The sequence below is a fragment of the Patiria miniata genome, unplaced genomic scaffold (assembly GCF_015706575.1).
Source record: "Patiria miniata isolate m_02_andy unplaced genomic scaffold, ASM1570657v1 HiC_scaffold_7, whole genome shotgun sequence".
In the NCBI taxonomy this organism is placed as follows: Eukaryota; Metazoa; Echinodermata; class Asteroidea; order Valvatida; family Asterinidae; genus Patiria; species Patiria miniata.
In genome coordinates, this window is record NW_024037074.1 from 13,147,801 (window position 1) to 13,172,069 (window position 24,269).

The 24,269-nt window shown below is 39.3% G+C and overlaps 2 protein-coding genes across 10 annotated transcripts in view; one reads left to right on the top strand and one right to left on the bottom strand.

Moving 5' to 3' along the window:
* The window catches only part of LOC119746135 (quinone oxidoreductase PIG3-like), a 32,903-nt gene extending 26,837 nt beyond the window's left edge, over window positions 1-6,066 (top strand). For 2 of the 5 annotated variants that reach the window (XM_038222938.1, XM_038222937.1), the window contains exons 3-9: window positions 765-800; window positions 1,330-1,482; window positions 1,995-2,103; window positions 2,433-2,591; window positions 3,227-3,439; window positions 3,938-4,134; window positions 4,995-6,066. In XM_038222938.1, the coding sequence (XP_038078866.1) occupies window positions 765-800; window positions 1,330-1,482; window positions 1,995-2,103; window positions 2,433-2,591; window positions 3,227-3,439; window positions 3,938-4,134; window positions 4,995-5,195 (1,068 nt within the window). In that variant the 3' untranslated portion in view covers window positions 5,196-6,066. Of the gene's footprint in view, window positions 1-453; window positions 474-681; window positions 801-1,329; window positions 1,483-1,994; window positions 2,104-2,432; window positions 2,592-3,226; window positions 3,440-3,937; window positions 4,135-4,994 lie in introns of those variants that run through there. The other 3 variants (XM_038222934.1, XM_038222935.1, XM_038222936.1) reach the window with 2 other exon arrangements.
* A 3,506-nt stretch (window positions 6,067-9,572) lies between these two features.
* LOC119744588 (tumor necrosis factor alpha-induced protein 3-like) overlaps window positions 9,573-24,269 on the bottom strand; it is a 58,830-nt gene continuing 44,133 nt past the window's right edge. Inside the window, exons 1-7 of one of the 5 annotated variants that reach the window (XM_038220594.1) lie at window positions 20,528-20,635; window positions 18,357-18,592; window positions 17,354-17,559; window positions 16,043-16,236; window positions 13,508-15,674; window positions 13,262-13,375; window positions 9,573-12,972 (exon numbers count right to left, since the gene is read on the bottom strand). In XM_038220594.1, coding sequence (XP_038076522.1) covers window positions 12,314-12,972; window positions 13,262-13,375; window positions 13,508-15,674; window positions 16,043-16,236; window positions 17,354-17,559; window positions 18,357-18,490 — 3,474 coding nt within the window. In that variant the 5' untranslated portion in view covers window positions 18,491-18,592; window positions 20,528-20,635 and the 3' untranslated portion in view covers window positions 9,573-12,313. Of the gene's footprint in view, window positions 12,973-13,261; window positions 13,376-13,507; window positions 15,675-16,042; window positions 16,237-17,353; window positions 17,560-18,356; window positions 18,593-19,074; window positions 19,166-19,490; window positions 19,629-20,527; window positions 20,636-24,269 lie in introns of those variants that run through there. The other 4 variants (XM_038220593.1, XM_038220591.1, XM_038220595.1 and 1 more) reach the window with 4 other exon arrangements.

Sequence of the window (24,269 nt, forward strand, 5' to 3'; positions counted from 1 at the left end):
CTCAATCAATATTTACCCAATTGGAAAGAGTTTTTCTTTGTTGAAAAGCTAACAGACTATACATGTACTCTCTAAATATGTATAAATATTTGCGATGTATTTTTGTAAAAGCTGTGGAAAAGGGGGCGCATCGAGGTTTTTTTTTGGACACCCCATATCATTTCCATATGGGTCATTCTATTGATTGTGGGTCCACTTTTTTGCCTGTCCCTGTTTATCTGACATCTATGATTTTATAATTCTGATGCACTCCTTAATGCAGTCGTCCTCCATGAGTGCTTATGAATAGCAAACTACCTACCCAGGGAATAACACTTGTTTGGAGTCAAATACTTGAATAGCAAATTACAAAGAACCAAGGTAACAGGTGCAGGGTCACACTTTGCACTTTGAATATATGAAACCCATATGTACATGTATCTGTATCAGTTACAAAGTGACACACAAGTACCAGTGACCCAGGACTCTAGAGGGTACATGTTCACCAGATGCTACAGCAAGTAGCATTTCAACAGTTATTTCATATCACATTTCATTTATTTCATTACTATGAAGAAGAAAAAAGAAAGAAAGAAAAAAAATGCCTTTGTTTTTCAGATCCCAGTCTTTCATGACTTGCATACAAATAATTGCATACAAGGCGAGGGTTCCACTTTCACTGTATTTTATCTCCATATACAGGTTGTGAACACACCAGGTTTTCTTAAATGGTTGATCCAACAGTGTGTCTTATCATTCTCCTGTCTGGTGTTTTGTTTTTGCAGCAACCACTTCAAGTTTCATCTTCACTTGGCGATACTGTAAGTAGCCAAAAGGTTGGATTTATTTTGTGATAATTGCTTTCATCACAGCTTAGTGGCTTCACTGGCGTCCAGCGGGGAGGGGGTGTTGTGGGGTTGTTACTTTGTAAGAGTTAATTTTCTTGAGAGGGGTATTCACTGGGTTTTATATTAGCTCAGATTTCTTGCCCCACTGAGTCCGGGGGGGGGGGGGGGGGATGAACACAAGGGTGGGGGAGAGGTCTCTGGCTCACAACGCCCCCGGTAACCCTCAGTTGTGCTACTGGGCTTGTCATTTGTTTGTTTGATTTATTCAGTATACACGTATAACCAAGTTATTCTTAAGATTCTTATTAAGTAAATTTTCCAAAGTTTCAAACCGTTCATGATGAAATGTCAACGTCTGAACCAAAATTTGTTTTGGTTGACATGAGTTGCTTATTTGGTTGAGCATAGTCTGAGATTGGTGTTAAGTTGTTTGGGAACAGATCAAGAAATATTGGCCATTTGTGACTTCAGTTTGTGTTCCTGATCAATTTAATTTTCCAAGGAAAGCATGGCAACCATGAAAGCAGTGAGTTTTGACGAGCCTGGTGGTCCAGAGAAGCTGTACATCGCGGAGGTGAAGCGGCCTGAACCAGGGCAGGGGGAGGTCTTGGTGAAGGTGTATGCATCGGCCATCAACAGAGCTGACACACTACAGGTATGGATGCACACAAGGAAAGGTACCTTGACAATTTTGCCTCTTGACAATTTTGCCTCTTGACAATTTTGCCTCTTGACAATTCTGCCTCTTGACAATTTTGCCTCTTGACAATTTTGCCTCTTGACAATTTTGCCTTTTTAAGGAAACCTCAAAGTAGAATATACAAATGGGGTTATTAAAGCCCTTTTACCAAAAAAAACCTAAATCAGGGACAGAAAATATACCTTCTATTATAAAAAGTTTGTTGGAATTGTTTTACCGTCATTAGGTTTTTTCAAAAGAAAATGTGGTTTGGAAAAAAACCTAAATCAGGGACAGAAAATATACCTTCTATTATAAAAAGTTTGTTGGAATTGTTTTACCGTCATTAGGTTTTTTCAAAAGTTCATAGCATAACAATTGAAAGACTTTCCTGTGGACTCATTTTGTAAAATTGCTTGCATACATTTAAAAAAAAAACCTTAATTAGTATAACCTGATTAAATTGTGGCTTTTGTAATCTTGTGCAGTTGGGAGGATCTTATAACCCACCACCGGGTGCCAGTGAAATCCTAGGTCTAGAGGCAGCTGGAGAGGTTGTCCAACTAGGACCAGGGTGCTCATCCAAATGGAAACAAGGTAAGGACAATTTGCTTACAAGGCTGTGTGTTATCGGTATGTGAAGCCAGAGTAGGTTGGCCTTGTCGAGCTTAACCTTAAAAGTCTCAGTTATGGATATTATTTATGATTATTTGACTCGGGGAGTTGGTCAGTCAGTCAGTCTGTCAGTCAGTCAGTCTGCCAGTCACTTGGGCAGTCGGTGGGGGAGTTGGGGAGTCAGACAGTCAGTCAGAGGACATTAGGTTTGGGTTAAGTAACAAGATAATAGCCAGTTCATGGTTCGCATCGAGCATGCGCACAGATTTGACGATAAACGTTTCGCTATCTTGAATTTTTTCTTTCTTAAGGTGATCGCGTGGCAGCACTTGTTGCAGGAGGAGGGAATGCAGAATTTGTACTGGCCCATGAAGGTCACCTGATGCCTATGCCAAGTCACATGACCATGTTGGAGGCTGCTGGCATTCCAGAGGTGTGGCTCACTGCCTATCAGCTACTGCACTTTGTTGGTGAGTCAGTTGATAAGCTTGTTTCAATTAAGTAAGGTTGGTTGTTGTCTGTTAAAAGATGATCTAGTTTTGTCTTTGTGATTAGCCAAAGAATCCTGCAATGTTCAGACCCACTAAAAATACTCTAACTATTGGCCTTTTTGCGAAATAAATTGGTGTCTAAAGCAGAAAATGAACCAAGTCAGGGTCAACTAGTCAAGTCAGGGGACTGAAGTCATGCAGCTGGAGCAAGGAGCCGAAGGGGGAAAAGAAACCAAGAATTTGAAATGTTAACCACCATAGAATAATAATAGGATGCTAAGTAAGATTTGAGGCTTTGCATGGTGGAGATACTAAATAATGAAAGGTTTGCGGAAACACCATGTGCAAATAATTTCTCAAGTAAGAGAATGGTTCTGAAAAGAACCAGAGGTATAAACTCAACGTTCCGGTCAGTATGCTCTGACCGTCTTCAGGAGAGACTAGGATGCTAGTTTGCTCTTTTGAAAGGCGCTGTGGTGTTGGCTTTCAAAGTTGGATAAAGTCTCTACACTTGCATGAATTTGTAGTAAAATTCAGTTTGAAATATACAATTGTGAGTTTTGGCAAATTTTGTTCCATGTAGTGAGGACATTTCATTTGTCCCATCTGCACAGGTCACGTGAAGGCAGGAGATCGAGTCCTGATCCATGCCGGGGGCAGTGGCGTGGGAACCGCAGCTATTCAACTGGTCAGATTAGCAGGTGCAGAAGCCATAGTCACAGCCGGGACACAAGCTAAACTGGATATGGCTCAAGAGCTGGGTGCAGTGGCTGGCTTCAACTACAAGCAAGTCGACTTTGCTGACAAAGTCTTGGAATTCACGCAAAGTAAGACTTGATATCAATCCAATTCTTCCCTTCATGCTGGTTTGTGTCTTGTGAGGTAAATTTTTTACATTGCAGCTATCTATCAGGTGTCCTTTTGTTCCAAGGGGATATATGCATGAGTGGAATAAAAATAATAAAAATAAACACCTTAAAGATGCCTGCTGAATTCAAATTGTTATGTCTATTCTAAGTGTTTTTCTTACGTTTCTATATTTACAATAAAAAACTATTTTATCAAAGACAGCATTTCAGATGAGAAAATAATCCAGAAAGGTTTCAGATGAGATCAAAAGAAATCAAAAATGTTCCCATTATGAAAACTGATTTTAGCAGTGCTGGGGATTTTTTGTAACCAAATAATGTGAAATTGTGAAGCTTGACAAAGGTCCTGCAAAGTTTAGTTTTGCCTGAAAGGCCATTTGCCCGTCAAAGTGCAAAACAGATTTCTTCCCCAACTAGTTGGAATAAACCAAGACTTGGAATCATTTTTTTTTATAGACAAAGGAGTAGACTTGATTCTGGATTGTGTCGGAGGCAGCTACGGGGAGAAAAACCTGCGGGTGATTGCAATGGAAGGGACTTGGGTCCTGTATGGATTAATGGGCGGAGTCAACGTAGATGGACCCATCCTTGGAGGAATACTTCGCAAGAGGGTGACCTTAGTTGGAACAACGCTCAGAACAAGAAGCGTTGAAGTGAGTGTTTCTTTTCAATGAAACTTTAGCCCTTGAATTAATAGTTCCATCCTGCCTGTCGATCAAACTGCGATTGACCAATCAGATCATAACTTTTGGTCAGGTGACCAAGCCCTGTGAGAGATGTGCACAAACCAAAGTGGGCAGGGCTTATGACCATATTTGGAACGGTCCACTCACTAATTTTAGAAAATGAACTCGATCAGCCTACTTATGATTTATTTCATGGATCAGTGTACTTAATAGTTATAATTTACTTATCAAGTTCACACAAAAGCAGATGGCACTGCTTGACACCCCCCCCCCCCCCCAGTTTGCAGGACACACTCGGTGCCCACACATATAACCTTACATTTGAGTTGGCGTTGCAGTATATTTCCCCGCAACCCACTAGCTTTTCTGCTTATGTGAGTAGTGATTACATTTTACTTTTTTCATTTCCTCTTTAGGCCCCCCAAAAAAGTCTCCGGTTTCTGGTATGCGCGCGCGTCGCTGTAGCCATGCGCGTCGGCAAAATGAAAAAGGTTTTTATTCAATGAAAGATGATGTCTCAAAACCGCCAAACTCACTGGTTTGACTGGAATCCTGCTGCTGCACAATTTTAACGTGTTTTTAGATTGGGTTATGGTCGAGAATAAGCTTCATGTGGCCTCTCTGAACTCCCATATATTTGCACTAAGTTTAGTCGGGCACCATTTGCAGTCATCAGCCGACATTTGAAGCAAAAAAATCAGGTAAAAAAAAAGAAAAAAAATCTGCGTCGCCGCACCACTTTTTGAGCAAGCTCCTTACCAGAAACCGGAGACTTTTTTTTTTGGCCTTACCCTTTTTTTGATCCTTTTTGTTTCATTACAATCCAGTACAAGACGGACCTGGTGGAAGCATTCACCAACAATGCCTTACCTCACTTTGGGACGAGACTTAAACCAATTACAGACCGTGTGTTCCCATTGGAGGAGATCGTCGACGCCCACAAATACATGGCGGCCAATAAGAACATCGGAAAGATTGTACTGAAAGTGCATGACGAAAAGCCAGGTACCGGTCACACGGAGTTGTGATTAGTTCACTCAAAACAAAAACAAAAATGGTAAAAGAAGCGATTTTGGCACTGCACTATATCACTTCAGATCTTCCTTTTTACTGACACTTATTGGAACCAAACTGACAAGGCTTGCCGCGTATTGTATTCTCATTAGTAAGGTGACTTTTCTTTTCTTTTTGTCTGTTTATATTTCATTTATTTGCTCATTGTTTGGATTACTCTCTTTTTCAATTTGAGGAGCATGTAATTCATTTAAAATCATATATTTTAATTCTTGACAAGCTGAGAACATCAATTGATGTCATGCTAGTGACACTTAATCAAGCATTCGGCATATTTTGTGCTTTTAATATGTATATTTTTTGCCTGATATTCACACAAAAAAATATGTAATGTCGAACAAACAGTTACATGTTTTTTATTTTAAACTTAAATGAATAGACCATTATTATGTTGCAGCCATCATGATTTTCCCCATTCAAATCAACCTAACCAAAGCGAGACTGGAAGGAAAATAGTCTGGATCCTTTTTGCATAAAAAAAACATTGTCGTCTGTGCTTTTGTTGGCCCTCATGCATCTTCCATGCAAATTTCAGACAAATTCATTTTTTGGCCAAAATTTAAAAAAATGCAAGGGCTTAACCTTGCATTTTTATTAAATTTTGCTCTAAAATTACTTTTCTGGACACAACTCTAAAACACTCCTTGCACTTCAAAGTGCATTTCAACCGGATTGAATTAGTTTGGAGCATTTAAACATCAGTTGTGGTTATTTTTATACTTGGTATGCTATTCATGTATGTGTATTGTCCACAATCAATGAAGAACTGTAAACTGTGTATATTTATAGGAAATCACTGAATAAATCCAAGATAAATACAAATTAGAAGGGAGTGTATTGTCTCATTTTGATCAGCATGTTTTCATCATCCTCAAGTGCTCATTTAAGAAATTTGGGTAAATATGAAGGATTTGGAAGAAAATTCAATAAAAAATAATTTTTACCAATTTTGTGAAAGCCATCTTTCTTTTGAACGCCACATCTGTCACGAGCAATGTTGGGAATGTGTTCTAAGGGCCCTCAGGCATCTTCCTAGCAAGTTTCAAGCAATTTTATTTTTTGGCCAAAATTGAAAAAAAATGCAAGGGGTTAGCCTTCCTTTTTTATCAAATTTGGGTCAAAAATTCGTTTTTCTGGAAACAACCTAGAAACACTTTAGGAGGCATGGTTAGCATATTTTCATTATTGTGAAGTGACAATTTTGAAAGTTTTGGCAAATATAAGGGATTTTTGACAATTTAAAAAAGAAATTAATTTTACCAATTTTGTGTACGCCATGGGAGTTTTTATTAAGCTGAAATAAATGAGTTTGAACTGAAGCTGAATATATTGTGTTTCGACTGTCTTTGTAACTTGTGTCAATTTCCTTGTTTTCAGACTTGTGATTTTTATTGTTAATTTTTTTGGGGGGAATTATGCCTTAAAATCATAAATAACGGATATTGGGGGTGTCTTAAAATAATGTCTACCTTTTTTTAAATTGAATACATTGCAGATGGAGATGGTTAAATTGGCAGTATTTTAATTTACAATTATGGATACTAATAAATTTATTTTAAGAGTTTAAGGGGCACTCTGACTTGAGCAATAAGTAAAGCAATTATCAAATTTTGAGGGGTAATATTTTATAAATTCTTGGGGAACGAGTTAAAAGACACTGGGAATGAGGTGAAAAAGCCCTGGGGATGAGGTTAGGACCCTGGGAACGAGGTGAAAAAGCCCTGGGAATGAGGTTAGGACCTTGGGAACGAGGTAAAAAAGCCCTGGGGATGAGGTGAGGACCCTGGGAACGAGGTGAAAAGGCCCTGGGGATGAGGTAAGAACGAGGTAAAAAAGCCCTGGGGATGAGGTTAGGACCCTGGGAACGAGGTTAGGACCCTGGGAACGAGGTTAAAAGCCGAGCTCTGACAACGCAATTGAATTATTACCTTGCTTATTATTGTAGTCGCTATGTTTCCTTTACACACTTCATATGGCACCAGAAATTTTGGGAATGTGTTCTAAGGGCCCTCAGGCATCTTCCAAGCAATTTTCAAGCAATTTCATTTTTTGGCCAAAATTGAAAAAAAATGTAAGGGGTTAGCCTTACTTTTTTATCAAATTTGGCTCAAAAATTGACTTTTCTGGAAACAACCTAGAAACACTTTTGGAAGCATGGTTAGCATATTTATATCATTTTAAAGTGATAATTTTGAAAATTTGGGCAAATACAATAGTTTTATGACAATAACAAATGTGAAAGAAATTAATTTTTACCAATTTTGTGGACACCATATTTCTTTTAAACACCACATATGGCGCCAGAAATTTTGGGAATGTGTTCTAAGGGCCCTCAGGCATCTTCCAAGCAATTTTCAAGCAATTTCATTTTTTGGCCAAAATTGAAAAAAAATGTAAGGGGTTAGCCTTACTTTTTTATCAAATTTGGCTCAAAAATTGACTTTTCTGGAAACAACCTAGAAACACTTTTGGAAGCATGGTTAGCATATTTATATCATTTTAAAGTGATAATTTTGAAAATTTGGGCAAATACAATAGTTTTATGACAATAAAAAATGTGAAAGAAATTAATTTTTACCAATTTTGTGGACACCATATTTCTTTTAAACACCACATATGGCACCAGAAATTTTGAGAATGTGTTTTAAGGGTCCTCAGGCATCTTCCTAGCAATTTTCAAGCAATTTCATTTTTTGACCAAAATTGAAAAAAAATGCAAGGGGTTAGCCTTACTTTTCTATCAAATTTGGCTCAAAAAGTGACTTTTCTGGAAACAACCTAGAAACACTTTTGTAAGCATGGTAAGCATATTGAAATCATTCTAAAGTGATAATTTTGAAAATTTGGGCACATATAAAGGATTTATGACAATAACAAATGTGAAAAAAATTAATTTTTACCAATTTTGTTGACACCATATTTCGTTTAATCACCACATATGGCACCAGAAATTTTGGGAATGTGTTCTAAGGGCCCTCAGGCATCTCCCTAGCAATTTTCAAGCAATTTCATTTTTTGGCCAAAATTGACCAAAACTGCAAGGGGTTGGCCTTACTTTTTTAGCAAATTTGGGTCAAAAAATGACTTTTCTAAAAACAACCCAGAAACACTTTAGAATGCATGCTAAGCATGTTTTTATCATCGTTAAGTGCTCAAATAAGAAATTTGGGTAAATATGAAGGATTTTTGGAAGAAATTTCAATAAAAAAAATCAATTTTTACCAATTTTGTGCAAGCCATATTTCTTTTGAACGCCACATCTGTCACGAGCAGTGTTGGGAATGTGTTCTAAGGGCCCTAAGGCATCTTCCCAGCAAGTTTCAAGCAATTTCATTTTTTGGCCAAAATTGAAAAAAATGCAAGGGGTTAGCCTTACATTTTTAGCAAATTTGGGTCAAAATATGACTTTTTAAAAACAATCCAGAAACACTTTAGAATGCATGATGAGCATGTTTTCATCATCCTCAAGTGCCTATTTAAGAAATTTGGGTAAATATGAAGGATTTTGGAAGAAATTTCAATAAAAAAAAATCAATTTTTACCAATATCGCGAAAGCCATATTTCTTTTGAACGCCATATCTGTCACGAGCAATGTTGGGAATGTGTTCTAAGGGCCCTCAGGCATCTTCCTAGCAAGTTTCAAGCAATTTCATTTTTTGGCCAAAATTGAAAAAAATGCAAGGGGTTAGCCTTACTTTTTTTGCAAATTTGGGTCAAAAAATGACTTTTCTAAAAACAACCCGGAAACACTTTAGAATGCATGATGAGCATGTTTTCATCATCCTCAAGTGCTTATTTAAGAAATTTGGGTAAATATGAAAGATTTTTGGAAGAAATGTCAATAAAAATCAATTTTCACCAATTTTGTGGACACCATATTTCTTTTGAACGCCACATCTGTCCCGAGCAGTGTTGGGAATGTGTTCTAAGGGCCCTCAGGCATCTTCCTAGCAAGTTTCAAGCAATTTCATTTTTTTGGTCAAAATTGAAAAAAATTGCAAGGGGTTAGCCTTACATTTTTAGCAAATTTGGTCAAAAAATGACTTTTCTGAAAACAACCCAGAAACACTTTAGAATGCATGATGAGCATGTTTTCATCATCCTCAAGTGCTTATTTAAGAAATTTGGGTAAATATGAAGGATTTTTGGAAGAAATTTCAATAAAAATCAATTTTTACCAATTTTGTGAAAGCCATATTTCTTTTGAACGCCACATCTGTCACGAGCAATGTTGGGAATGTGTTTTAAGTGTCCTCAGGCATCTTCCTAGCAAGTTTCAAGCATATTTGTAAAGATTGAGGTAAGTGCATAAGAATTTTGACAAAAAGCATGTTTTTACAGTAACTGTATTCTAATGATCTGTTTAATATTTTATTTCTGAGTAGAGACAAATCTTTGAAATTCTTAACATTTTAGAAACCAATTAACATCCTGTATTTGAATGCCTCTAATTTTTCTTTTTGATATTTTGACATTTTTGGGAGCAAATTGTGTTGAATTGAAAGGTCCACCATTTATCCAAACCTGGTTCAAATTTAAATCAAAGTCACCAAAACGAAAAATGTGTTTCAGAGTCAAAGTAATAATCGACAAATTGCAATGTCTGCAGGCCAAAACTGTTAAATTAAGGAAAAGACACAGAATATATACAAATAATATATACGACACTTATACATATAATATAAATTGAAATTAAGTGACTATTGTGTAACTTTTTTAACTTTTTAAATTAATGAAATGCACATTCAACCGCAATTGGGACTTTTGGCCGTGAGAGTTTCATCATAAGGGAATTAATGTGTGCTTGGCCGGTATGAAACTTGAAACACTAAGTTTAAAATCAGTTGGAGTCTGGATGCTGATACTTACCCGAGCTGAAGGCCTTTTCGGCAAAAAAAAAAAATCAAAACTTGTCGGTCAAAATAAGTAAAAAGTATAAATTTCCAACGATTTTGCTCAACAATTTTACTTTATGTTTTTCGTAACATTCCTCTAGCTATATTATGTAAAGTTATGTCTCTCTGTTCTGTCAGCGTTTTGTCCATCTGCATTCGCCTTTGATTTGATTTGATTTGACATTACAAGTATTGTACTATTGACTACTTTTGTGTTAATTTACTGCTCACTGTTCTTATTTAATTCTTCTGAATGTAGTGTATACATGTAAATATCTAGGCCTTCCGTAACAAGCTGTTGCTTTCTGTGTATTGGCCTCCATGCATTTGTTTAATTATCTTACCCATTATTATTCATTCTTCTATTTTCTCTGCAATGTATAGAAATAAATGTCTATTGAATTGAATTGAATAAACAACTCCCTATATGGAGATCTGCGTACTACGCGATGTGGCGCAGAGCACAGCTGTGCCGGTGTGATATGAAAATCAGACTCCTGTGAAAATCGGACTACTTTTCCCTTTTATTGGTTAAACCCTCTTATGTGACCGGTCCCTCTCCTAATTATCTATGCATGAGCATGTGCAACACCACCAATTAGCCCGTATTACAGACAACCTAAATTCACGCAACATCAGTGCAGTGAGCATTTAGGACTATGAAATTCTTACTCACTGGTGGTATTGCATACTACATGAGGATTGTGAACGTTCAAACCAATAACACGGTGCAGGAACTGGATTTCAAATTCAACGGAGTCCCAATTTCCTGTGACACTGGAAAAGCAATTAAGACCAGCCAGCCAGTCTCTATCAACCATTTAAAACAGGCCACGTGACAAGCTCTTGACCAATGGGATTGGGTAAATTGCCATAGGTATTTATGAATAAAAAAAGAAAATATTAATAATCATATTACATGACAATCATTATAGTCTGCTTATGTACAGCAAACAATTACCAGCATACAGACGTTTTGTGCAACCCTATAACTAATTTAGTAAACTACAATCATTGTACTTGGGAAAAGCTGATCCTTCGAAAAGGAAATGACAAGTTATTGCGAATTAAGTACAAAGAGTTGATTAAATGCGAAGAATTAATTACATGTGTAAATGCATAAAATGAATATTTAGCCGATTCTTCACCATGGAATTACTGAAATGTAGCTGTATTGTGCACTAAGAGAAGTACTTGAATTAAAGCTATTATTTACAAAATTCATTCCTTTTGCTGCCACTGTTAAATGGAACAAGTTTCATTAATCCTAACCTTCCCAAATCCTCCAACTCATCTCTACAAAATGCAGGACTTTGCAGGATTGACTAGCTTTATGGCAAAGTTTTGTGGCCGTTTTCTGAGGATGCACTGTTTCAAGGTCTTAAACTTGACCTTGTGTTGTTAATGCTCAACCATGCATACACTTAGGTCTATATTACACTTGAAATCCTCCACACTGCTCCAGGGTGTCACTGGCTTTGCCTCAACATATTGACAGGGAATGCTGGAGGAGTTTGCAGGATCGAGGCAGTGGTCACCCTTCCAAGGACCACATTAAACAAAAATAACTGATGATTTTGGAGGATTGAGGCTGTATGCAATTTTTACATGAAGGCAGTTGGAGGATTTCGCAGTTTACATCCTAGCAAATGCCTAGGGAGTTAGGGTAAATGTTCTGTATAGCGCTCTGTTTTTGCAAAACAGCTTTTAATTTTAACTTATTAATGCTGCTTTTCCATTAAGAACATTTCAGTCTGTGTGTCAGCTATGTAATTAGACCTTTATAAACAACATGTGTATAAATATACATATGAGATAACAAATATAAACTACTTTAAAAAATCACTCATAACTTGTTTGTCAAATAAACCAAAACTTTAGAATCATAATTTGTATGACATTGTTTCTGACTTGTAGGTCCAACACAATTATCAGTTTCAAAGATTTGCCTCATTTGTTAGCTTAACACGCGTGGCTATGAACGTGCATTAACAATTGCTCTGCTAGTAAGTCCTTAATAAAAAGCAAAATATCAACACATGTCTTCCCTCTTCCTTCGCGCGATAAATATGTACATGCATCCACAGGGTTGCTTTTACAGTTCTTTCCGTATTAGTTTGGGCAAATTACCTGAATGCCAAAAAATTTGACGCTTGGGCTGTGCTCCATATGGCTTCTAATTTTTGAGAAGTCTGAAGCAGCTGTTGCAGTAACCTTGGCAACGGGGGTTACCGTAGTTAGTGCATCCCTCGCTAAGGCAACCCATGTCGGTGCGATTGCGTTCCGGCCTCGGAGGAATTCTGGGACCGGACTCGATATTCAGAATCTTCTCCTCCCTGGAGCTGTAACCCGGCGGGTAAAACTGTGCCTCTGGCACCATCGGCTGGGCATAGCGCCCTCTGTTGCCAACCAGGGGGTCAGGGTTGATTGGCAAGGGTTCAGGAGCGTAGCCCTGGTTCCGGTAGACCCGGTGGCAGGTGTTGCACAACCCATCAAGGATCTGCAAGTTGGCTTGGTTCGGGCACTTGGGCTGGGCACACTTCTGAAAGTTGGCCGGTAAGGTGTGTCGTTTCTGGATCCCTAATTCTCTTTGGCCTCTCTCTGGCCCGGCATACAGGAACTCTGTCTGGGCCCTGGGTGGGACTTGGCCGATGCGGGGGGAGGGGCTTAATGGTGCCGTGTGGTACTGGTGGACAGGGGATTGGGTCGGCCGGGGCTCGGCTTGATTAAGTGGGGGAGATGCTCTGGTGCGGGTACGTCTCATCAACATCTTTGCGGAGCAGCGAGAGCACAGATTATTCAACGCTGGATCACCGTACATATCATCTGCACATCCTGGATCAATAAAAAAAAGCAACTTTATAGCAAATGAAAATGTCTGAAATGCATTTTGGCATTAACCACTAAAACTTGAAAATATCTTGAAAAAAATGTATAAACAAAAGTAAGGTAAAAAGAACACTACAAGTACCAATGGTTTATTAAATAAGTGCAAGGTCCTGGATACTGATTTGTATTAAATGTGGTCTTCAAAGAAAAGAATCGATTGACAGTGGATTCAACAAACACCCAAGTGCTGCGAGCAATTCTCTTGCTACACAAACAAGTAAATTGCTTTCTTTACCTCCGGGCACTTGGCATTTGACACGTTGGACACGGATGTTCTTGAAACCAGCTGCTGTCTTGCTGAGCAAAGATGGGGTACTTCCAGGAGGTTCAGCTACTTGCTTAGCAGCGTCTGAGGGATGAAGAAACAACAAAATTACATGACAGATAAGTGTGCTGAACTGTTTCAAAATAATGTCCACATGAGTGACAATCATTATCATTACATTAGAATTACCTCAAAAATCAATTTGTTGCTGCTTACCGTTTGGTTGATTCAGTTCGGCTGGTTGGGGCTCCAATGCTGCACTGCGGACTGCTTCTTTATCGACAGATCCACCTGTACCTTCCTGTTTGTACAGCTCTGCAATTGGAATGCACTCCTCACACAGAATGAACTTGGGTGGGGCAGCCAGATTGTTGCATCGACGACCAGCGCACTGAGGAGCTGGACTCTCGGTAGTGGTTTCAACTTTAGCTGCAGCTTGGTAAATAAGTGGTTGATGGGCTTCTCCCGAGCGTCTCTCGGCCTGTTTTGCTTGTGGTGCGGTACTATAATATTTATCAATTCCCCTGGGGCCTGTTGGTCTAAACTGGTCTTGGCTTCTTCCATTTTGGATGAGATTGGGGTTGACCTGATTCTTTGAGATTCCTAGGTTTCTCACTTCAGCAGTTGTGGCCTGGTTGGGGATATTATTATTCTGGTTGTAGCAGCTGATGCAGTATCCGTTATATGGTGGCTTGTCAAGACGGATTCCCGAGCAGCCAGCGGTGGCACAGATGCTCTTTTGAACAGTGAAGGTTGGCTTCTTCTCCGGATACAACAACTTGCCGGAGGCTGCTGCAGCTGCTGAGGCTTGTGGGAGTGCACTTGCGCTGCTGCTGGCTGCACAGGCGGCTGTCGCTAATGCGGAGTAAGCAGGGGGTTCCACAGTTGCAGGTTGCCTATGCATCTTTGACTTTTCTATTTCCTGCTCCACTTGGAGGTTCTCAGCGTAGCATTTGCTGCACATGTCATTCTTGGTGGGCTCTCCGGTCAAGGGACACTCTGGCATGATGCACTTCTTGGTTGGCAGCTTCTGATGGACAATCATGGAGTTGAGTTCATTGTCTGGACTTTTTGCTAGACCCTGGGTTGGACCTGCCTTTTCGAGCACTGGCTCCTTCCTTCTAACTGCCAACCCTGCAGATCCTGTAGAAGATACCCCCAGGTGGGGAGGCATTTGTCCCTGCTCTGTTGGGATGTTGCTTCCAGGATTCTGTCCATCGTCTCCTTTGCCGTACCAATAACGACTATCCACATCTCTCTTAGATGGCCCAACGTTGACATTAGGATCTAAACTCATTTTGCTCAATGAAGGAGCCGTGGCGTTGACCATAGGGTCTTCCGTCAGCTTCTTCTGGTCAAAGCAGACCCGACAGAGCCCTTGGCAGCCCTGTTCAGCTGGGTTAAGGCATCCCTCCCCCTGACACTTGTTGCCCTGGCTTTGCTTTTGGGAACACTCATGGCAATACTCCCCAGTGCTGACAGAGCGATAGTAGACACACCCTTCTGTCTTGCAGGACTGTTCGACCAGAGAGAATTCCCTTTTGTAGGGAAGGTTCTTGGAGGCAACGAATCCTGCGTTGTGGGTTGCATCTGATGGCTGACCCACGGGTGCTCCTTGGCCAGACCATGAAGTCTTGCCTGGCTGGGGACCTGTAGGGATGCTGTAAGATGGAAATGATCTTGGCTGTTCCTGCAATGACTGAAGCTTCTGTGGGTCTTTCCCCAATGCAACATCTGCCTTTCCTCTTGCTTCAATCGCTGGAGTACTCTCAACGGTGTTTCCATATTCCCCCTCCAAGTAGTGCCGGTAATGGGTCTCAGCAAGTGCAAGGTAGGGAATCATGAGATCAAGATCAGGATGGCTGTTTTGGGAAACAAGTCGAGCTCCTGGGAGCTCCTGCGCTCGGCTGAGACTCTTCCCAATGTGGGTGATCTCTTCGATGATCAGGTACTTTTGGAGAAGGCTATCAACAAACTTTTCTTCTTCCTCCTCCAAGAAATGCACCTTCATCGGGGTGTAGTCTTGCTGGACGATGGGAAAGAGATAGTTGTCCAGGTCGTCCTCCGAGTCCAGCTTGGCCGTGCACAGCAGCGGGGTGAAGTGGTTCTGGTGGAAACCGAGGAGAATGGGATAGCGACAGCAGACAGCGGGATCCCAGTTGAGTGGAAGGTAGATCCCCTGCACATCCTGGGGCTGGATGGAGTGACCCCACTGGCTGCGCATCATGTCCTGGGCCACTACGATGATGGGACGACGCAGCATGTTGGCCAACATGAAGACGTGAAACTGCTCCAGGCTCTCGTAGGGGAGCCCATGTGCTGTCATCGGGCGTCGTTTAGGACTTGCGAGCTCTTTAATGAGATCCCACTCACTGTCCCACTCCTATTAGAAAAGTATCACAATTTCATGAGTGGAAAAGCAAAATAGCTGAGAACAAAGACTTTGTTAATATTGCTTGCCTTTCATAAAATTTCATATGTATCCAAAATATTTTTTTTTTTGGCCATGGGGGTGTCATTGGCCCTGAGCCAAAACAGTATCAAGTTAAAAACTCCATAATATGTTACAAACTGCCTCTCTTTGTAATGGTATGATACTTAAGACCATGCACATTGGACATCGGCAAATAAAGATATGCTAAATATTGCCTCAAATTAGCTGCCTGTTCTGTTTAGTCAAGATAGGCATATTATGAGACAACTTCCATTGGTTCAGAGCCAAAAAAGTATATTTTGGGAGCTATTTCTTACTGTGGTATTGTACATAAGACCACTGCCTGGGATACCGGCATCTGCTCTCATGCGCTCCCTCTGCCACCGCATGTGGTTCCTCTCGTTTCTGTCGTCCCTCAGAAGCCGAAAGAGGGCGGTACGCAGAACCAGTTCATCATCTTCGATCCCCCACATTGCCAGGGAGGCGGCGTGCAGCAGGCAGTTGCCATCACCTGGGGATGATGAAAAATAAAAAAACACACAGTTGATTATTAGATGATGCATGAACATGCAGTTGATGATTAAATGACAAATGAACATGCAGTTGATGATTAAATGATAAATGAACATGCAGTTGATGATTAAATGATAAATGAACATGTAGTTGACGATTATGATAAATGAACATGCAGTTGATGATTAAATGATAAATGAACATGCAGTTGATGATTAAATGATAAATGAACATGTAGTTGATGATTAAATGATAAATAAACATGCAGTTGATGATTAAATGATAAATGAACATGTAGTTGATGATTATGATAAATGAACATGCAGTTGATGATTAAATGATAAATGAACATGTAGTTGATGATTAAATGATAAATGAACATGTAGTTGATGATTAAATGATAAATAAACATGCAGTTGATGATTAAATGATAAACGAACATGCAGTTGATGATTATGATAAATGAACATGCAGTTGATGATTAAATGATAAGCGAACATGTAGTTGATGATTTAATGATAAATGAACACACACTTCATTAAAAAATTATAATTGAACTTTTGGTCGATGATTCAAAGATTTATGAAACAAGGTTGATGAATGAATGATAAATAAACACATAGATGATGATCAAATTAATTAAAAGGTATTTGGAATTATATTTATTGCCACTGTACGGCTGCAACCAGGCTATCCACACTGTTGACACAGAATGACTTAGCTCCACTCTAGAAAGACTCTGTCGCTTCCAAAGCACAGAGAACAATTTGACAAAGTCGGCTACCAACCAAGATGCCATGTCTTGTACATTGCCTCTGACTGGTCCTCAGCTCCACTGAGACCTGTCTGAAGTATGTGTTTTAGGCAGAGGCAGTCAAATTGATCATTAGCTAGTGATTTCAGCAATTTATCTGTATAAGGTAATAGAGTCTCACTCCCTGTTGTAATCTTTAAGTCAGGATAATGATTCAAGTCTCATTCCTTTGTCTTAGCCATCTTATGTGTGTGGGTGTGTGACCTTTCTATACTCCAGTGTGTGTGTACTAACTTGAGGTCACATACAGAGGGTGCTGTACCACGTGACCATTAACTCTTGTTACACTTCCAGCTCTTACCTGGAGTTATCAATGGATACACTTTCCTGACGGAGGGGCACCAGTTCATCAAGCCCTCGGACTGAAGAATGTGACCCAGGACTGGGTCAAACATCTCCTTCTCCAGGAACATCTTAAGGTCCGACGGGTAGCTCTCCCAGTGTGGAGGGAGGAGAGAGGTGAAGGTGGCCATCTGAAGGAAGAAACGAGTCAAGGTGTCGTCTTGCCTAGAAAGAAAATGGAAATCAACAAATGGAAAATGGAAAAGCCAGCGGACTGCTTCACCAAGTATTGTTATACAAATTAAAACATGGTTTGAGGGTTGTGAATTGGTATTAGCTCCCAAGGTATTGGAAGTTGGAGTACCCACTTGGCCTTGGGTCTGGTGTGCCCACTATTTTGATTGAATGTCCGGCTTTGCAAGAAATTTGGTATCTGGCACAAAGGATGAAGTAAAATTTAAACTGTGGCACATATTCATCAAAGTCAGTTGTCATGTTTCAATCTTTATGCGAGTCTGAGAAGAAGTCTGATTTATAAGCACTTATGGTTGCGGACCTCTATACTCCACCCCGTCTGACTATCTAATATAGCGTATACACTTGCGTATTATGTACCCCTTTTCCTAGACAGGCCCAATAAACATCCGTTCCCAACTTCCCTCCCGCTGTGTTACGTCCAAACTATAGTTGGGATTCCCAACTGCTCCGTCCCAGTTGGGACAGCCCCGACTATAATTGGGACTGGCCCAACTATAGTTGGGACCACTGCCATAGTTGGGGCGCAACAAAACCACAATTCCGGCATCAAATAACAGGATATAAACAGTGACAAAAGCATCATGTTTAGTTGCTGACTTTCCATTTCAACAGATTTTCACTTGACTTGGATGACTTGTACGTAAAACTTCGTACAACAACATCACTTATCGCGGAAAAAACATCACAATCTTCTGGCTGCCTCTGGCTGAAGACCTAAGGTACACATCAGTAATTTTGTGGGTTTACAAAAAGTAAATTCACACCTGTGTTCTTCTATCTCCTCTTTGATGCTGCATCTTAGCTGGCTTGTAATGGTTGGAGAAGCGTCAGAGATCTTGTTGGGGAGACGGAGAGGTGAGCGCTGCTCCGCCTGGTCTGCTCGGTCCTTTGGCGACATCTTACAAGACTTGATATGATGTGATATGTTCAACAATGTTCTCTTCCTGACTGCAGTCAATAAATCTGGTACTCAGTAGTTTGTCGGTATATTTCAGCTCTGCTACATGGGAGAAGAACAAAAAAACAGGACAGAAAATGGTTAACTGTCAATGACTGAAAAGTATAATAGTACGGTCACTTCAATACCCAACATGATTTTCATCATATCAACAACTGAGATCAAATTTCTAAATGTTTGTAAACAATCATGTTCCCAACAAATGTTCCAACATTCACTTGAATTCATTCATAAATGCACTTAGAATGTTAAGTATGTTCTTCCCAATATATTTATATGGCAAAAGTTTCACCAACTTTACCGTATTATTTTGAAATGGCATGAATGAAATACTTCGTAGGACCATGGAGATATAGGAGCGACACAATGACAGTAAAAAACCTCTTCATCCTCACAAAGAGTTAAAACAAATACACCGAAATTACAGATTATTGTAATTCACTGTTTTTAAAAGAAACCCATCAGTTAGTCAATCACGTATCTCTTGTTGATAAAACTAAAAGTAGTTAAAGAAGTATGAATACCTTTATATATCTTTATTGGACATGGCACGTGGATAGAGTGGAGCAGCTAGTAGGAAGTTTTGATTAACTTTGCATTTTTGCCTCAAAAAAATCGCGTCAGACATGTCAAACATGTCAGACAACAACACTGAAAAAAGTGCACTATGATAATCAACATGTCACCGTGCATGCATGACTTTGCACATGTGGAAAATAGTCATAACAATTAGTAATGCAAGAATTGACAATAAAATCAAATCCTCACAACTTCACAAACATTACTCAATTTCGTGGTTGGTATTTATAGGAATGACAAGTGATAATTGGAAAAAAAATGATGCGAAATGCAAGTCGTAAAATGTGCGCATTTTTTCTCCGTATTCGTAACTTGCAGGTTTATCGTCACCAATTCCGAAAATAAGGAAACCGGAACTTACCTAAATCACTTCGAGGTGGTCACTGGCTTATTTTTAGTCTTTGTTGTTCCAATATTTCAAAAATTAGGGGACAAAAAAGCGTTAAAACTGTGCAATAATTCTATCTTCGCGGGTACTCGGTGATTTCGCGATTTCTGTTAGGAATTCCCCTTTCGTGTGGCTGTTTGGACGGAACCATTGTGACAAGGGGTCAATGTAACTGCAATCGAACGTAGATAGTTAAGTAAATCTTCTCAATCAGTTAGAATTCTTATATTTCTGTACTTTAATTATTTGAAACTATATTTTTATTGTTGTTGCCCTAATTTCGTCGATTTTTAATTGTTTTTTGATAAAAAGTTATGTTTTACTAAGTGAAAATAATTTTCGTAAGCACCTGCAAATGGCCCAACCATTACAATGACGTCATTTTTGGTGCTATTTATATCACACGCTACCAACCGTTGAACGCGAGATTAGATGCGTAACTGGGGGATGCAGTTTACCAGCGTAATTGCAGTGTGCAATCAGCGGGGACTCCCCGCGACCGTTTGATCCAACTATCCAACCATGGGGGTAGAATTAGATCCAACAAAACATTCGTTGATTCTATTGCGCGAAAATTTTCGCAACACATTTCGAAAATGCCACGTCGACATGAATATGAAGTGCAATATCACAACAGACTTTACCCTAATTTAAAGCTTAACATTACAGTTTCAGCTAATTAAATTGGGCATTCAAACAAAATCGACGGGGACGGAGGACAATTGCCAGAAATTCAAGTATTTTCTTGAATTATAATTTTAACCATAGCAATTAAGCATTTATATAATGTTGTTTCCCAAAATCCCCAATTTTTTTTGTTGGCCGGCCCATGGTACAATGCACAATGTGCCCATACGGCCAACTTTGTATTTACATTAACGACAAGAATGATCCCCATGAAATATCTGAACAGGACGATGTAGGAAACAGACAATTACGCAACCATCTCACTGGCGCAAGTCCGCAGACAATCCGCATGCAATTTCCGTCATTGAAAAAAAAATACTTACCTTCAACATTTATCCTTCAAAATGTGACCTTGAAAAAGATGGAGTCAACTCGGAGTTTCGGTCAGTTTATGATTTTCAATTTGTCTTAAGTTCAACAGATGCATATCCTCAACTGCTTCCCGCTATCCGGACATGAATTGACGAACTGGTATTTCCCTGGGTTGGTTCTGCAGTCTGATGACTGATTTTTGTTATTTCCTGGTTTGCAAACGATGATTGGCTCCGAACAATAATGGTCCTTCGCATTGATAAACATGCATATGCCTAGTTTCATTGTCACAAAACATCGATTTATGTGGGAATTGTTCACAGATGAAAACTAATTGAGAAAGTTATCCACGTATTCTGAAAATGTGCTGGTTGGCAGCAGATTCACACAACGTTGCAAAGTTTATGTAAATAATGATTATTATTTTAGCGATGACCAGAACTTAAGTTTTCGGACAAGATACCGAATGTTTCATAAAAAAAAATGATTTACTGGAAAAAGTAGCAATGTGAACATGGGAAGAAATTTCAGTCTGTTATAAATATAAATGTATTGGTCAGACGAGTGGGTTTTCAAAATAAAAAACAAACAAACTGAGGAGAGTCCCTGTATATTTGGGCTGTATTAAGGTTGTCATTGACACAGATTAATATGAAACTTTGAGGAAGGCTTATAAATTGTTTCACTTTCGAACTTGAACTTTAGGAAAAGAAGAGTTGACTTTGGTTGATTGCTTTTTTTTTGTTTTCATGACAGACTAGGGTTAAGTAAACTTCAGCAATCATCAGGAAATATTTGTGTGTTGCGCAACCATGTGGCGTGATCATTGCGGAAAAGTACCGTAGAACTGAAATTTGAACTCTAATTCATGCAATCTCGATCAGAATGAAGCTGGCATATTGCCAAATGTCACGGCTGACTGCAGAAGGTTTAATGGAGGTTTGCATCCTTTCAAAAGTTTAACTCTATTGTAATGAAAAACCGCAAAGACGGATTTCAACAACAATTCGATTTTATTTACGTTTTGTCGAGCACGTACAGTGCGTGCATTGATGAAGAAGAAGAACGTATACGCCATGTCTGTACATAGGAACTACTATTACCACACGACTTCCTTGTAACTAAAATCCAACAGTTCTGATAATTCAAGTTTCGATAAAATGCCCTTTTTTCATAATTTAGGTTAAAAATTGTCTGCTTTGTTATTGATAAAAACTGATTCCGTATCACTTGCATGGAAGAACTTGAAAACTGAAAGTTGATGTTCCTGCGAAGTTCCGTTCACTGAATAATTTATTACAGTTTTACTTTCCTTGTTTAGTTTTCAGTCCTTCATATTAAACTTTCTATTAATAAAATGAGGAAGGACTTGGATGTTACTCGACGAAATTACAAGCGGACCTCATATCGAATTTGTGTTGAAATTACAGTTTTATACTGATCCGCAAAAGAAAAAAGAAATTGAGGGCGCTAGATGGTAGAAATAGTCTACGATGAAGGCCATGGATTCCACGTTCCTCGTACACCTGTTCTCTAATTCGACTATGACATGGAAGTGTATGCAGTTCCCCAGAAGTTAGGATTCTGGTGTCCTTCAAAAAACTGTCGAGATTGTGATAAGACCTGCATCATCGAGCAGCCAGTGTAGAATGCTTCATAAAATGCCAAGTCCGAAAACAAGACGACAAACTTGATGATGAGAGACAGTCATGATATGTCGTCTTGTGCGGCAACACGGAAAAGAAGGGTTTATTGAGACAAAACTTTGAAACAATTGATAGCGGTGGATTACAGCCTAACGATTGATTACAGCCTAATGATTGTACAAGAGAACATACATGAACAAAAACATCACCACACAGTTAATTTCAAGAGAGGTTTTAATTTTGTCACGCTAGTTGCTCGGAAATTGAGAAGATGATGAACTGGTCCTGCGCACTGCAGAATATGGACTGGTCTGATGCTAGTTGGACCGAGTGGGAAATGAAACTAGAGAGAGCGGGAGAGGGGGAGAGACGATTGAAAACGAGCAAATTTATTGCAAAGTTGAGCGGATACGATCACCATGACACGATCGAAATTTAAAGGTTCGTGGCCAGTGTTTATTCCTTTTAGCGCAAACAAAATTATGGCTGAACGAAGATATCGAAAAGCGCCCTCTGTTGAACAATAAAAGCAAGATTTTCCACACTAACTTGCTAGGCCCTAGGCTGTTGTTTTTTGGGCAAGCTGCTCGAAGGGTTAAGCTGGCCATACTCACCTTTTTTGCTGACTGTGCTATCAACAATATGGGGAGTTCAGGTTAAAGAATTCTATCATCTTGGGCATTCTCGTTGATTCTCGAATACTCACATAACTGTATTGGTTTATGTTTTAATGCTATACTCACTACCTTCATTCCAGGCACTTTGTATGCAAATCATTCTCTGCAGGCCTATTATAATGAGTGGATGTAGTCAATGTACAAAGTCTAATGTATTTTGGTGTTGAAAAAACAGTAAACAAAAACGCACAGCCTGCAATGCATTATAATGTTTATTGATTTAAAAATTCAATTTTGGACATGCAAATATTGATAAGTGTTCATATCTAATTTCGCGTCTGTTTACTTTTACAGAAATTCCTCCATCTGCTTTCCCGATACTCAATTTGCTCTCTGGAAAATTGAAATGACACATGAATTCCCAGATATTTGCATCATTTTGTAAAAACGAGACGTAAAAGCATGCAGATAAAGTAATGAATGAAACAAATAATATCATCGAAATAATTTGTTGAGTGGTTAAGGTAGGTCATGTCTTTCCACCTTTTGGCCAGAAATTCATGGTCAATGTTGGCTGAATTTTTCGTTGACCAATGTTTAATTTGTTTTAACTTAAAATTGAACAATATCAAGTTTTGCACAACGTTTGTTGTCCATCAATTTTATGATGTACTAAACACCATGCATGGAATCATGACACTCTCTTTGATTCACCTAAAATTGTTTGGAAAACCTCCAAAACCAAAAGATTTGGTGCACCGTCATGTCGGTCGCCAGAACAGGACGGTAGCCATTATCTTCACCACTGGTGGCCCAAGCAAGTTAAACAAGGCATGCGGCGATCACAGCTGTCTGCACGGCTATTCGTAACCGATTGCTTCCAATTCTTCCTAATTAAAAGGCTAATATGGTTGGGTCATATTTTTCAAGGGTATACCGACAGAAACTTATTCCATGGATATATTTTTTTTAATGATGGGCATCTTTCAGAAACTTGAGCTGTTTTGTTTCCCCATTTATAGACATTTATCATGTTGCGGCCATCATGATTTTTCCCATTCAAATCAACGTAACCAAAGCGAGGCTGGAAGGGAAAATAGTCTGGTTCCTTTTTGCACAAACAAGTTTTATCATTCAGTACTGTTATTGGATACAGAGAACATGACTAAAATGGTGGCAGCATGATAAAGGTCTGTTAGAAAGTACGATTCCCTCCTCCAAGTCAGGTGCTTTATGGTGATGCGCAAGTTGCGAGGATTTGCTCTATGATTTAAGTATCTGTCCCTTTTCTGTTAAATATTTCTACTTCTGTATCTCTGCGGTGCAGTCAAAATTTTGTGAGCCAAAAAAAAAAAAGAATTATAGGCTTTGCGTCAAACCAGAAGCAAAGTCAGACGTGGCAGGTGGGAAACATAATGTTGCTCTGAACACTTTCACTAATGAAACTACACACCGCGGCACATCCACATCGCAATATACCGTCAAAATGA